The 14,133-nt window shown below is 40.4% G+C and overlaps 1 protein-coding gene and 1 long non-coding RNA gene across 3 annotated transcripts; one reads left to right on the forward strand and one right to left on the reverse strand.

Annotated features, from left to right (window-relative positions):
* Positions 1–1,039: 1,039 nt before the first annotated feature.
* LOC135348032 (uncharacterized) lies at positions 1,040–1,529 on the forward strand. Its single transcript, XR_010398629.1, has 2 exons — positions 1,040–1,180; positions 1,291–1,529. It is a non-coding gene; the product is annotated as an uncharacterized LOC135348032 (long non-coding RNA).
* On the reverse strand, positions 1,144–5,945 carry LOC135348030 (uncharacterized). Of its 2 annotated transcripts, none has more exons than XM_064546180.1 (8): positions 5,003–5,945; positions 2,920–4,924; positions 2,801–2,857; positions 2,690–2,749; positions 2,449–2,481; positions 2,340–2,393; positions 2,159–2,209; positions 1,144–1,412 (listed from the first exon to the last, which is right to left on the reverse strand). In XM_064546180.1, exons 2-8 carry the CDS (start codon positions 4,901–4,903, stop codon positions 1,246–1,248), a joined length of 2,406 nt encoding a protein of 801 aa, XP_064402250.1. In that variant the 5' UTR covers positions 4,904–4,924; positions 5,003–5,945; the 3' UTR covers positions 1,144–1,245. The 2 variants fall into 2 exon arrangements, 1 of the variants encoding a protein (XP_064402250.1); XR_010398628.1 differs by lacking the exon at positions 1,144–1,412 and adding an exon at positions 1,952–2,008 and having other exon boundaries at positions 2,068–2,209; positions 5,003–5,944.
* Between the last annotated feature and the right edge of the window lie 8,188 nt (positions 5,946–14,133).

Raw genomic sequence — 14,133 nt, forward strand, 5'->3', positions numbered from 1 at the left:
TAGACATTCAGAGGTCTTTTACGAAGGATTAAGCCCGGAAGATAGAACAGTCGAATACAACGGTGCGGTGCGCTACTGCAAAAATAGAGACTATAGGCTAGCTCCAAAACAGTAGTTAAGCAACACGTCATCTTCTATAGAGTACGTTTCACAGAATTAAAATGTGTTTATAACTGCATGGAACAAAGCATATTTTCCAGCTCTCAATGCAGTGAAGTAGAGTAAGTAATCAAACCTCGGACTATACCTATATTCGGACGCGTTTTCCATGGACTCAAAGCAGCTATCCAGATTTTAGCCACATCTACAAGTCACTGGTGCTTGGTACTACCATAGATTGAAGAGTTAGAGGGATAGGAAACGGTTTGTATCTCGAGTAACATCCGCGCTACGGTGCGGTTTAATCGAGGCCATCACAACAATATCTATTTCTACACTCAGTGCATAATAAACTACAAGTAACTGTGCTTAGTCCGTGCAACTCACTTATATTTCAAGGTCTATACCTATTGTAGTAGTCATAACCAGCACGCTTACACGTTACATGTTCCAATAGCTCTAAAACAGCCTTGGGAACATATAACTTTATTGGAAAGTCTCTTTTTACTGGGTGTGGTCAGTCATTAGCAAGTACTACACGTGGCTCATGGACTAGGCGTGTTTTAAGTTGCTGAAAGAGATTATGTCTCGAGGAAACACAGCTTTGGGAGTTACCCGGCAAAAGTGTGCTTAATAGCCTCGTTCATAGGGCGTAGCGCGGATAATTTTCGAGGCTCCACTGCAGATTCAATGTAAAATCATCACGTGCACCACTCCGTTTCCTATCCCTCTCTCTTCAATCTATGGTACTACCTAGCAGCCAACTCTCAGCCTGTTCCTCACAACGACGCACTGGTCACGAGCTCTCAAAAACGAGTCCGAAATAATCAAAATACGGACGAAGGTACCGTTATCCGGACACTACTTTAGACTGCGTAGCTTGAGATATTTCTAGTTTCTGTGCCTCCTGTACTTCTTCTTAGCTAGATCTACCATCATGCAAAAAATCAGCAGTGGCAGCTGCACAACAAACTCCAGAAACCAGACTGAAAATAGCAGCCCCACCCACTAATTTAGGATCTCGGACACAGAGTTCACTTAATGGTTAAAAGAAAATCGATCTCTACCAGAGCCCAGAAAGGTAGTATACTGTATTTAATCACAACTATACACATTGAATATAGATCTACACAAGCTTACTGTTCATTATATACATTGTACACAAGTAAACTGTTTCTTGGTTTTCTTCAGTCCTATACAGTAAAGATGATACCACCTGGAGCACACATCACAACTGATCCACACAGGGAACTCTATCCCGCTCTTTTGTACAGAGCAATCAGTAGCAGAACAAAAAGAATCGTCCTCGAGCACTACAGGGTAAATACATGGAACTCCCTAACCACTATTTCTTTTTATTGCGTTTGTACATGACGTTAATTGAGACGAGTAACATGCATATATAGTGACATTGTCATTTAGGAACTTGACTATATATGAACCAGAAATGTACAGCACACATGGGTGGGCTCTTTACCAATTTCAATACGGTACTATTAAACCACTAACCTGACGGGTTAGCTCTAGTAGATTTAATAGCTCTCACTCCAACATTGCTTCCTGGGCCAAAAAATACACATGTATGTGAATGCGACAACAGATGGTACCATGAACCACTAACCTGACGGGTTAGCTCTAGTAGATTTAGTAGCTCTCACTCCAACACTGTTTACGGGCTCTAAAAATAGACGTGTATGTGAATGCGACAACATAATTATGGTACCATGAACCACTAACCTGACGGGTTAGCTCTAGTAGATTTAGTAGCTCTCACTCCAACACTGTTTACGGGCTCTAAAATAGACGTGTATGTGAATGCGACAACATAATTATGGTACCATGAACCACTAACCTGACGGGTTAGCTCTAGTAGATTTAGTAGCTCTCACTCCAACACTGTTTACGGGCTCTAAAAATAGACGTGTATGTGAATGCGACAACATAATTATGGTACCATGAACCACTAACCTGGCGGGTTAGCTCTAGTAGATTTAGTAGCTCTCACTCCAACACTGTTTACGGGCTCTAAAAATAGACGTGTACAACATATGCCACTAACCTGACGGGTTAGCTCTAGTAGATTTAGTAGCTCTCAATCCAACACTGCTTCCTAATAATATACATGTGAATATGACGGAGTTCAGAGCTACCTTTAAGAGTCTTAAATTGTTTCAGGGGGGTAGATTTGCTTTGGGGGTGGGTCCTAATATGAAGGGGGATAATTAAATTTACTCACTCACCAGATGGGTTAGCTCTAGTTGCCCTCACTCCAGCGTTCCTTCTTTGCTCTGCAACTAAAGGCACATCATCCGAATTGGTCGCATATAATTATAAAATAAACCTACTTACCAGACAGTACCTTGGACTTGACTGGCTCTTCATCTGTTAGAAAATGTATTAATCACGAGTATAGTCGACTGCAGTACTATAATTATGCTCAATAGAAATAGCCTCATGCATCGCCAAATTGAGCGAAAGTTATGACGTGTTAAGCGGACATGTTGCAGGCTATTCAATTCAAGTGCTATCCAAGTATATATAACATAATTATGTAGCTGTATAATTATAGCTAAATCAATAATCAACACACCAGATACGCCACTTGAATCTATCCCCGTCACGTGGCACAACTCATCAGCATCACTCCAATCTGCAATTATGGATATTAGCTATGTCAATATTAAATAGCAGAAGTAACCACCTTGACCAATGCTTTCTCTCACTTTGAAAGTACGCTTCGTAACTCGCTTTTGCCTGGCTAAATACAATAGAAACATGATTATACCACATTCTGCAGTATACCAAACACTATATACACACCATTCTGGGGAGATCCATTTTCTTTTAACCATAAGTTATATCGGTCATCATGCGTGAGGTCAAAACCATTTTCAAACCTGGTGGTAAAAAGTTCAAGTTCTTTAGCAGTAAAAACCGGTTCAGGTGGGTTTTCAACACATAAGGAATGCTGAGCTTTAGACACTTTTGTGGAAACACTCTTTCCCGATTTCTTGGCTAATAGCTTCGAAGCTCGTTTTTCAGCCAGCAAACGCTTGTTTTCAGCCTTCAATTGCTTCCTCTCAGCCTGCAAACGCTTTCTCTCAGCCTTAAGCCTTTCCTTTTCATCTTTCTCTTCTTTTTTTTTATCCATAATAGCCATACATTCGCTGCTAGTGAGAATTTTACCACAAGATTTTACTTTCAAAGGATCAACTTTTCTTGGAGGTGGGATGGGTGTTTTCAGCATTTTTTTGGTTTGGCTGCAGTAAATTAAAGGTGTCACACGATCAGTGTCACTGGAACTGTTGTCATCCGTATCACCAGTAGACGTATAGGGTGGCATCTTGGCATGTTCACCAAAACCAGGTTCTCGTGCTGCACTCTCATAATCAAAACTGCCACCTACAGGTGTATGTACTGCTCGTACGTCACTGAACGATTCTTCAGAGCTGATATCATCATCTTCTGAATAACGTACTAGATCTACATGTATAGCTGCAGCTTTCTTTTTCCTGGGCGCAAGACTAAACATGGGTTGATACGGCAGAGAAAAACTTTTGGCAACACCAGAAGGCATATTAATTTGCTTGAAAGCTGCTTCACGATCAAATGGGTACACACCGGTTACTTTAAATCCCGCTTGCACATTGGATAATCTCATACATCTTTCCCATGATCTTCCCAAAATTTTGGAAAAGGTAAAACAGGACACTACTTCGCCTGGATTTTTGCTCATAAATTCGTGACACTCCTGTTTCCAATAAGTCTTTAAAGGGGAAAATGTCCCCTTATCCAAAGGCTGCAATAGGTGGGTAGAGTTTGGAGGGAGAACAAATACAACTATATCATGTTCATCAGCTAGATGAACTGTTTCCGGGCAAAAGTGGCTGGAGTGGCCATCAAGAAGCAGCAATAAGGGACGTTCTTGAGGAGCATATCGAAGAAAATGAAAAGCAAACCACTGGTGAAACAAGTCACGGTCAATCCATCCTTTTGGTGACAGGCCATATTTGGTCCCAGGAACTTCTCCTTCCTTATAGCAGCTCGGAACACTCTTCCGATTCAAGATCACCAAAGGTGGCATACAATAGCCTGCAGCACTCACACAGGCTACTACTGTCGTCTGGGATTTATTACCACTAGAGCGTGCTAAAGGATTTTTTTCTCCTTTTCTGTAAACGCTTTTAGAAGCCTTAGGATCCATGGGGAGGCCAGTTTCATCCATGTTAAATATGCAGCACGGCTTATCTTTCAGTTCATACCGTAACAAAGTCTCCTCAAGTAGATCAAAGTACCTGTTCATGATATCAGGATCTGTTGCATATGCTCGAGCATTTGATAGTGGAGAAGGGGCCCTTAAAGTGATGTTCGCATTTCGCTTGATAAATCTCTGCCACCAACCAGCCGTAACAGTTGAGTGAATCCCTTTATAATCAATAATCGTTTGGACAAGAGATATAACTTCTAATCTTGTCTTAGGATATCCAATACCAGCACATTTTATCAAGAATTTGGCTAAGTCATTTTCTTCCGCAGTTGAGAGGTATTTTAGGGGGCCACTGACATCACCGTGTTGAACTCTGCCACTGATTCGATCCCCCAAAGTTGACTTGGGCACACCAAAGCAAACTGCTGCCTCTCTAACACTTGCTCCATTCTTGACAACTGCTTCCATAGCTTTTTTCATACTGTCATCCACCCATGACTTGTACAGCGGTCGTTGGTGAGTAAATCTACTGTCAAACACTGCTGGTGTTGATGGACGTGATGCAAGCTTACTTCTTAAAATATAGCCTTCAGCCATACCTAGTTAATTACTAACAATCTGTATACACACAAAAAATCATCACATAAAGACACTCTAGTTATAGTCTACTGTATGCAGATCTAGTGTGGCACTTACAAACAAATCCACCGATTCTCTGCCCCTCCTTTGATTTTGTCCTTCAGGTAGAGAGTTTTTCTTTTAGACTTTTGGCTAATAGCTCATAGACTCTCGCATAGACTAGCTCATTAACACGTGTAGATCTGCCTATATATGCATTGCACATGCGTCCGAGATCCTAAATTAGTGGGTGGGGCTGCTATTTTCAGTCTGGTTTCTGGAGTTTGTTGTGCAGCTGCCACTGCTGATTTTTTGCATGATGGTAGATCTAGCTAAGAAGAAGTACAGGAGGCACAGAAACTAGAAATATCTCAAGCTACGCAGTCTAAAGTAGTGTCCGGATAACGGTACCTTCGTCCGTATTTTGATTATTTCGGACTCGTTTTTGAGAGCTCGTGACCAGTGCGTCGTTGTGAGGAACAGGCTGAGAGTTGGCTGCTAGGTAGTACCAAGCACCAGTGACTTGTAGATGTGGCTAAAATCTGGATAGCTGCTTTGAGTCCATGGAAAACGCGTCCGAATATAGGTATAGTCCGAGGTTTGATTACTTACTCTAGTAGCAGCACCATGAAACGTTTGTCCGAAGTCCAGAAAGTTTGCGTACCTCTCCTGCTCTTACTGTACATGGTAATCTAGTTGAAGTGCTCTAAGACACAGTTTAGGTATTAGAAAGTGGAACACAAGTATCTTCATCTGTATTGTGTGATCGAAGAGATGGCATTTGAAGGACTTGGGAACAGACGTGTTATGAATTGTAGAGTGTACTGACACCCCCTTTGGAGCTCACTTTCTCATCACTTTGCATATAGTAGCTCTAAAAGATTAATAGCCTATGTCTAAGTGTATCTGGTGTCTCCTCAAGAGCACAGTTTGCTATAATACTACAAACTATTATACTGACATTTTGAGTGCACACACCACTTTTTGCTCATTACACGCCCCTTTTTAGCAACTCGCCTCATCCAACGGAAGTGCTGGGTGTTGCCTATCCCTTTCTTTCGTGTATCTATGCCTAATCCTATAGCTCTCTTCCCCGAGTTATTAGGTCTGGCCCCCAGACTACAAGTAAGGTTGGTGCCTCAATCAGATGCAGATCACATAAATTGGAACTGGAACAAAGCAAGTTCATTTTAAGCAACACAAATTTTGTTCATGCACTCGTACAACTATAGAAGTATGTACCGTACGGGTGGAAAATTTTGAGGGTGTACATTTTCGTGCAATTCAATAGTCTGTCTTATTTGGAAAATTTCACAGGTAGTAAATTTCGTGGAGTTAGGGTGTGGCACTATTTCGCATGCGTATACAAAGCCTTCCATGGGTTTTAATTTTCGTGTTCTGCAGCCACCCACGAAAAACGCGAAATTAAAAACACCTCGAAATTTTCTACCCGTACGGTATCACTACAAGTTTAGTGTACCCGTGTTGTAGTGTCTGCGGTCCCCTTAAGCTTTAAGATAAATTGTCCCTATTCAGTCACTCGGCTCTATTTATTGAAAAATAGTGCTAATATTAATCGCAACCAGTGAACATAATCTACAAACACCAAACAGTGTGAATCTTTTTCACACAATGGTCGTGTAAAAGACAACCTATACTAAGTACCATTAATATAGGGCATCGAATGCGTGGTTAATCATTTGCAAGAATGACACCTTATAATTATTACAAGCCCTTGCTTCTCTATGAGTAAAAGTGAATGCATAACACACACTAGGAGTGTCTGTGCTACAGTTATATAAAATCATGCAATACAGGATTAAGCGACGTACACGTAAAACCAAATGCAAGTTTACTTTTTCGATAATTGTATTACTTAATAGCTATATATAGTTAGACTCGCCAGCCAGCCCTTCCTCGGGGTAAGGGACTGGTGGATTGCCTATCTGAGAGTAGCCTCGATTCAAGGCCGATCGGCCTGGAATCGAGGCTAATCTGAGAGTTGTGTGAATCTGGTAATGACCAATCAGAGTGCAGTATCAATGTCATGTGACATTCTTACGCCCACAGTATTGCTTAGTTAATTTCTTTGTGGTAGAATGCATGATAATAACAGGATGGGCAAGACTGTGCTAGTGCAAGATTAAGCAACCAAGCAGAGCTTATCAATCAAGCTGCAATTGAGACAAATCCTCCAGTGACTTTAGTGATTTGCACCACTTGTCTTATGTTGGAGAAAATCTTTCCAGTCTGAAAGTATGTGGGGATGGAAAGGGCTTGACAGTAGCCTTCTACCACCAGTTCTCAATGTTTCTTGGTTTCTCTGCCACAAACTAAGCAAGGGGAGCTTATTTGTAATTGTGTAGCTATTTGCAACCCACGCATATCAGACATTACAAACCACATGATGATGTCATACATGATGTCATGCAACTCATTAAAATTCCACCGTCACAACTCTCAGATAGGCAATCCACTGCAGTCCCTTTAGCCTCGAGACCAGCCGTTCGTTATCTGAAAGAACGCCTGGTCAAGTTCTAATGTGCAACTTGTCCAGCTGAGTCAGCGTTTTATAGCATCATAATGATATTCATGGGTAATACACCTTGGGCGGACCTTGTGCGGGCAATTACCGGTCCAAGAAATTCCTGGACCGCTGGACGAGTGCTACATTGGAACTTGACCAGGCGTTCTTTCAGATAACGAACGGCTGGTCTCGAGGCTACAGTCCCTTACCCCGAGGAAGGAAGGGCTGGCTGGCGAGTCTAATACCGTATAGCGCGAAATTTTCGAGGCACTTATATTTCGTGGATTAGCCTCTAAAAGCTATTTCGTTGCACAATGTTCGCGGAATGACTGCTTACCGGAAGCCATGCCTTTAAATCTATGCATGTTATAGCAGGTAATTCAATTTTCGTGGACTTAATTTTCGTGTAGGATTCTAACCCACGAAATTCGCGAAAATTAAGCCCCTCGAAAATTTCGCGCTATACGGTATATAGTTAGTTAGCTGTATTGAAGAAAATTCAATTAAGAAAACAAACTGATATAGTTTTGAGTTACATTGTTTTCTCGTTTAAGTCTGAAAATGTGCTCAATGCTCAAGAGTGCCTGCTAACATATGAATCTGCCAAGGTCTAAACCTGACCTCTCTTCTTTACGGTCGGGCCACGCCCAACTATAGTTTCAATGCAACAGTATAACACAGCAATCAACTGCGTGTCAATTTTAATTTCTCACAGTCAGTTTACCTTATAACTAGAATATTTTGTGGATGAAAAACCTTTGCGAATGAGCCAAATCAGCAGAAAATTTGACCTTTTGCGATCTAGCTATTGCATTCTGGCAAGGATCGTGTGTATTTACTAGTAGGTTTTGTCTGTTGCGAATTGATCAACTCTCGCAAAGTTCGCATATGTTTGATGCTCGCAAAATATTCTAGTAATACGGTATATGAATATAATTTTTTGCACAGATTCACCCATTATTTGCACGTGCATATGGCGCGCCGTGTGTTTCAATAACAATGTCTGCATGTACATAGGCGTGTCCTGGTGTGAATATACCGAGATAGCATGCACGTGCAATGATCGCCTTATGCAGTGATCATGTCTGCACATGCAACCATTAGTCTGTGCACATGCAGTGATCATGTCTGTACATGCAGTGATCATGTCTGCACATGCAACCATTAGTCTGTGCACATGCAGTGATCATGTCTGCACATGCAACCATTAATCTCTGCACATGCAGTGATCATGTCTGCACATGCAACCATTAGTCTCAGCTCATGCAACCTTAACCATTAGTGTCTGCAGTGATAATAATTATAATTATGTCTTTTTTCTTAGCTGATTTTGCGGCGGGCATATGCGCAGTAGAATTTTGCCCTCGTGGCTACATGTTGTGAATGTTTAACGTTTGATGGCGTGATGGCTGGTCCTTCAACGGAGATAAGCTTCCTTCTTGACTATAAGAGTTCCAGACGAAGTCTTAGGGCTAACAGCTTAAATCACATGATCACTGCACACGCAAAGACTAATGGTTGCATGTGCAGACATGATCACTGCATGTACACAGACTAATGGTTGCATGTGCAGACATGATCACTGCATGTATACAGACATGATCACTGCACACGCAGAGACTAATGGTTGCATATGCAGACATGATCACTGCATGTGCAGAGATTAATGGTTGCATGTGCAGACATGATCACTGCATGTGCACAGACTAATGGTTGCATGTGCAGACATGATCACTGCATGTGCACAGACTAATGGTTGCATGTACAGACATGATCACTGCACACACAGAGACTAATGGTTGCATGTGCAGACATGATCACTGCATAAGGCAATCATTGCACGTGCATGCTATCTCGGTATATTCACACCAGGATACGCCTATGTACATGCAGACATTGTTATTGAAACACACGGCGCGCCATACGTGCACATTAATTTTTATCATGTGTCTGTTTCCTGTTTTAATGCATGTACATGTAGATACTTCAGTGATGTCATTGTTATGATGTCGGTGATGTCATTGTTAATATGATGTTATTTGTGGTAGATAACTTGTTAGTGTATATCTTGGCACTGTCATGTCAAGCATTATGTCCGAGGCAGCAAAGTACAAAGCTTTCATAGATTGTTACAATGATTTTAAACTGGTGGTCAAGATCTCACCAGAAGACGTCTGTGATCAATTGATTCCTCTTGAATTACTACCACAAGCAGTGGTAGACTACGTTAGTAATGAGGCTCATGATAGTGGTGAAAAGGCGTCTCGAATATGTAACACTGTGGCAAGCCAAATTAAAATCAATTCAGATATTGTTTTTTCTTTCACTAGTGCTCTAGAAAAAGCTGGCATGTGGACACGTCCAGCAGTCAACAAATTCAAAAAAGCACTGAAGAACCGCAAGCAAGAAGAGTGCAAACAGAAAATTAACAAGCCACTTCATATACAAGAGAAACGTGAGTTATGGGGATGACTTGAGCTTGAGGGTTAATAATTATCATTAATTGGTAGTCTGCATAATTATATAGTGAAGACTTCTTTGCTCTTTAGCACAAATCTGGGTGTTGAAATAGTAACTACCGTATATGCTTGATCAGGAGCCGCGGCTACTAAATGTTTATTTTGCTGGCAGAAGAGGCTACAATTTGAGAGAGGCCATTGTTCAAGAGCGGCGTTTATTAGCTCCAGCTAATTCAATTAACCTTAGTTTGTCATCAAAAGTGATGCATAAACTCGAACTCTGCCATGAGAAAGTCTTCGCAAAGCACTAACAAGCTGCTACCTGCACCTAGAGTACCTACGTACATGTAGCTCGCTGCTAGTATTAATAAATGTAAATGTTTTGGCTGCCACGTGCAGAAATGCTAGAGTCAAAGTTCACTGAGGCTACTATTTGAGCGGCTACTAAAGTTAATGTTTCATTTTGCTTGCCAAAGAAGACTACTATTTGAGAGCGGCCTCTGATCAAGCATATACGGTACATCATAATCAGAGGACGTTGGTCACATATCATGGTAGGAATGTGCCACAACATTTGCTCTAAGTGATGCCGGCCTTAGCTTCCATTAATGCAACATTTTCTATAATTATTGTACAAAAATGTGCGCGCATGGATAGAATAATATACAAGGAGAAAAATAGCTTCGCTAGCTAAGCCAAAAAGCTGAAAACGATCTAAATCTCTATCATGTAGTGAAAGGATGGTACTAACTTTTGGATCAGCGATCCCAGTAGGATCCCGGCTCAATAGCTTGAAATTCACCATCAAACCTTAGTGGTTTTCCCTGTACGTACGTATAGTGGGTAATTTTCGTGGGGCAAAATATTCGTGGCTTTCGTGGTTGAAGGCCTGATGCCTGACCACGAATATTTTACCCACGAATGAAGCGACCTTGCCTACCTTTACCTGCAGTGCAAGTAGCAACCACGAAAATATTACCCACGAAATGTCTCAATATTGCTGAACCACGAATATTTTGTCCCCCGAGAATTACCCGCTATACGGTAGGCTACTATGGAGAGCAGTCTAGGGGGGTTAACTCAGGTTAGTTGCCGTCTTTCATACCAGTTTACAATATTCGAGATTACTAGAAAGTGATGTGAGCTTGTTAAAGAGCACAGCAGTAGATCTACCACAGGCACCATAGCTACACACTGAAATGTAAGGACAGGTTAAAGGTCAAAAGCCTAACGTAAAACATTTTATGCCACACATTCTATTGCCATGTGACTTATGACACGTGTCCTTCCTCCTCTGACCCATTCTAGCATTTGTCTGAGGAGGTTGTTCACATAGCAAAATGTTTTACTGAGGAATGTGTGTCCACGGAGACAGAGAAAAGATATACGGAAATTTGCAGAGAAAAGTAGCTGTCCTAGCTAAGCCACAAACGACCGTAGCCTTTTATATACTAGTACTAATGATGCTAACAAAATACTCATTATGACTAGAAAGTGAATAGCATAGTCATACTCGAATCAATGAGCCAGAATCTTGTGATTAGTCACAAACTTCCAGTTGTTGCTGCACTTTCCTTGTTTCTTTGACTCTTGTCTTAAATCTTAATGTAGCAGGTGTAGCAACAATAGTTTTACGATTCATTAACAGGAGACGTAATACAAGAAAGATAAAACGCTAAAAAATGCAAAAATGAGATAAAGATAAAGTGCTGACTTGTTGGGTTGGGGTTCCTTTTATGGTTTCGTGCATTTGCTGTAGATTCAGGAATTTGAGGTTACAAGAAGATTAATTATCAATTGTGAACAACCTCCTCTGAGCTTTTGTACTGAACAACTTATATAATTATATATAACACTAATTATTGTTTTACAGGTCGACCAGTTGTGATTGTCCTAGCTGTTTTGCTTGCAGCAGCTTTCATTGGAGGAGCTTGTGTGTACATGTACTCTAGTATGTCGAAAAGTCAAGAAGGTAGATTAGAGTTGTACGATGCTCTTTCTCAGCAAAATGTACCCACTATAAATAGCCCCTTTTTTGGTCGAGCCAAAGAACTAAAAGAACTTAAAGAACTTATTATCTCAAATTCTATTCGCATTATCAATATCAATGGTCCACCTGCTTTTGGAAAATCCAGACTGGCAAATCAATTGGGTCATGAATTACTGCATCATTCTGATGTCATTCCAAACATTCGATACATAGATACAGCGACTTTTAGGAAGTCATTTTATCTCTGTACAATCAGCACTTCACAAAAACAAGAAAGTAACAGATATTCAGATACACATGCTGTAGCTGACACTGAGTCTCTAGAAAATAGTGGTCAAGGTGTATATGACGACAATTTTTGTACATGGATTGCATGGCAGAAAAAAAGAACTGTACTGATATTTGATAACTGTGACCCAATCCTGCACAGTAATGATCGAAAGCTGTTTGTAGATATGCTTCAAACATTTCTATCAATGAATGTCCAGATATTTAATGTGGTAGTTGTATCTCAAGAACAGTTGTCTTTCATAGAGGATGGTTTTTACTCAATTCATCTGGAAGCACTTTCACCAACGGATTCTCAGGCTATGCTAATGCATTACGTTCAAAACTTAACTACTGCACAAGCCAATGAGCTTCACACTGTTGTTGGCGGTTGCCCTCTGGCACTAAAGGTTGTTGCAAAGCTTCTTTGCAAAGGAAAGGGTCTTCAGTGGTTATTAGCAAACCTGAAGCGAAATGTAACATTAACATTATCTAAGTCTACAAGAGAAGAGGATCAGTTGCACAGAGTGATTGACATTGCTTTCAAAAATTACATGGACCGTCAGAGTAGGAAATGTGCTCGTATTCTGAGCCTATTTCCAGGGTCTGTGAGTGAAGAGATGGCAAACAGTGTCTTATCTGAAATTGTAAAAAACCCGTTGTGTATTGAAAATGTCACACGTTTGTCGTTTTTGGAGGAGTTTTCAATCGAAGAGTTACAAAGATTTTCTATCCACACTGTTATTCAAGGTTACCTTCAATCTGTGCACGTTATCCAGTCTGATATAAAAGCTTTCAATTCATCGTTTCTCAGTTTCTATTCTGACTATTTGATAATTGCACTGAAGCAGAGATACATGTATGCTGATCCAAACGCAAGCGATAAAGACAATTACCTATTAAATGATTTGGAATCTCACAATATGAATCAATTTGTACCAATACTCCTATATACAGACATTGATAAAGAGAACCTTACGTTATATTCCGCAATAGCCCTAGGCTTTCTAATCCATGAGAAAAGGATACCTGACACGTACGATTATGAGGTTATGCTAAAAGCATACTACTTATACAGCAATTCCTCAATATTTGACAGTCTTTGTGCTTATTCCTCCAAAGAGGTGTGCACGAGCATTTTCTCGAAATCATTTTCGGTTCTTGAAGAACATAATGGATGTAATAGCTATTTTTCCTACATTTCGAACTTTTTCTTTTCTCACCCGATATGTTTTCAACTCTACAATTGCTCCAATGGTGCTTCCAGCTATACTTGTAAGTTATTAACTAAATTAGAATGGATACAGACTTTTCTAACTCCCACAAAAACTGTTTTACTGTTTATAATATGTTTGGTGCTAATAGTGTATAAGGGGAAATTTGATAGTTTTGGTCCGGTTTTGCTGCTATTAATACTATCTGCAATTGTGTTCTACTTTCCGTGGACAGTCAACTTTTATGTGTGGGGTCAATTGTTGTCTGGGTTTGGGTACAACACCTGCATCAGTATTTCATATTATGTTGAGGAATGGCAATGTACTCACCTACCTACTTCCTTCATCAACAACACAATGTCAGACATGTGTAACAACACAGCTTCGATTGTCGAGGAACATGGTATGTTTCTTGTAATTATCAGTATGGCAGTTCCCACAGTCGAGACACTATTAATCCATATAATCTATAGTATGCTTGCTAAACCCATCACCCGCAGTAGTGAAGATTTAATCTCTAAAATTGGTGGTATTTCTTGTATTTTTAATTTGACTATTCCGCTTATGATTGCCTGTTTTGCTGTCTCTATATTAATTACCTATCCCACAATTTTTTACGCCATATACATACTTATTAACATGCTACCCCTTTTGTTTGGCTACATTATTTACTTCATTATTTACTTCAAAAATAGTTTTGTATATCTATCTCTGCTATCAAACAATCAGGTTCGGATTGAACTATGTAAACT

This window comes from Halichondria panicea, chromosome 14 (assembly GCF_963675165.1).
Source record: "Halichondria panicea chromosome 14, odHalPani1.1, whole genome shotgun sequence".
Lineage (NCBI taxonomy): Eukaryota > Metazoa > Porifera > Demospongiae > Suberitida > Halichondriidae > Halichondria > Halichondria panicea.

Excerpts from the sequence above, each read along its gene's own strand:
- LOC135348030 (XM_064546180.1), bottom strand. The coding sequence starts at position 4,903 with ATGGCTGAAGGCTATATTTTAAGAAGTAAGCTTGCATCACGTCCATCA. Across the intron at positions 2,858-2,919 it reads AAATGGATCTCCCCAGAATG|CCAGGCAAAAGCGAGTTACG; the intron begins GTGTGTATATAG and ends TATTGTATTTAG. Across the intron at positions 1,413-2,158 it reads TACTAGAGCTAACCCGTCAG|TGCTCGAGGACGATTCTTTT; the intron begins GTTAGTGGCATA and ends TTTACCCTGTAG.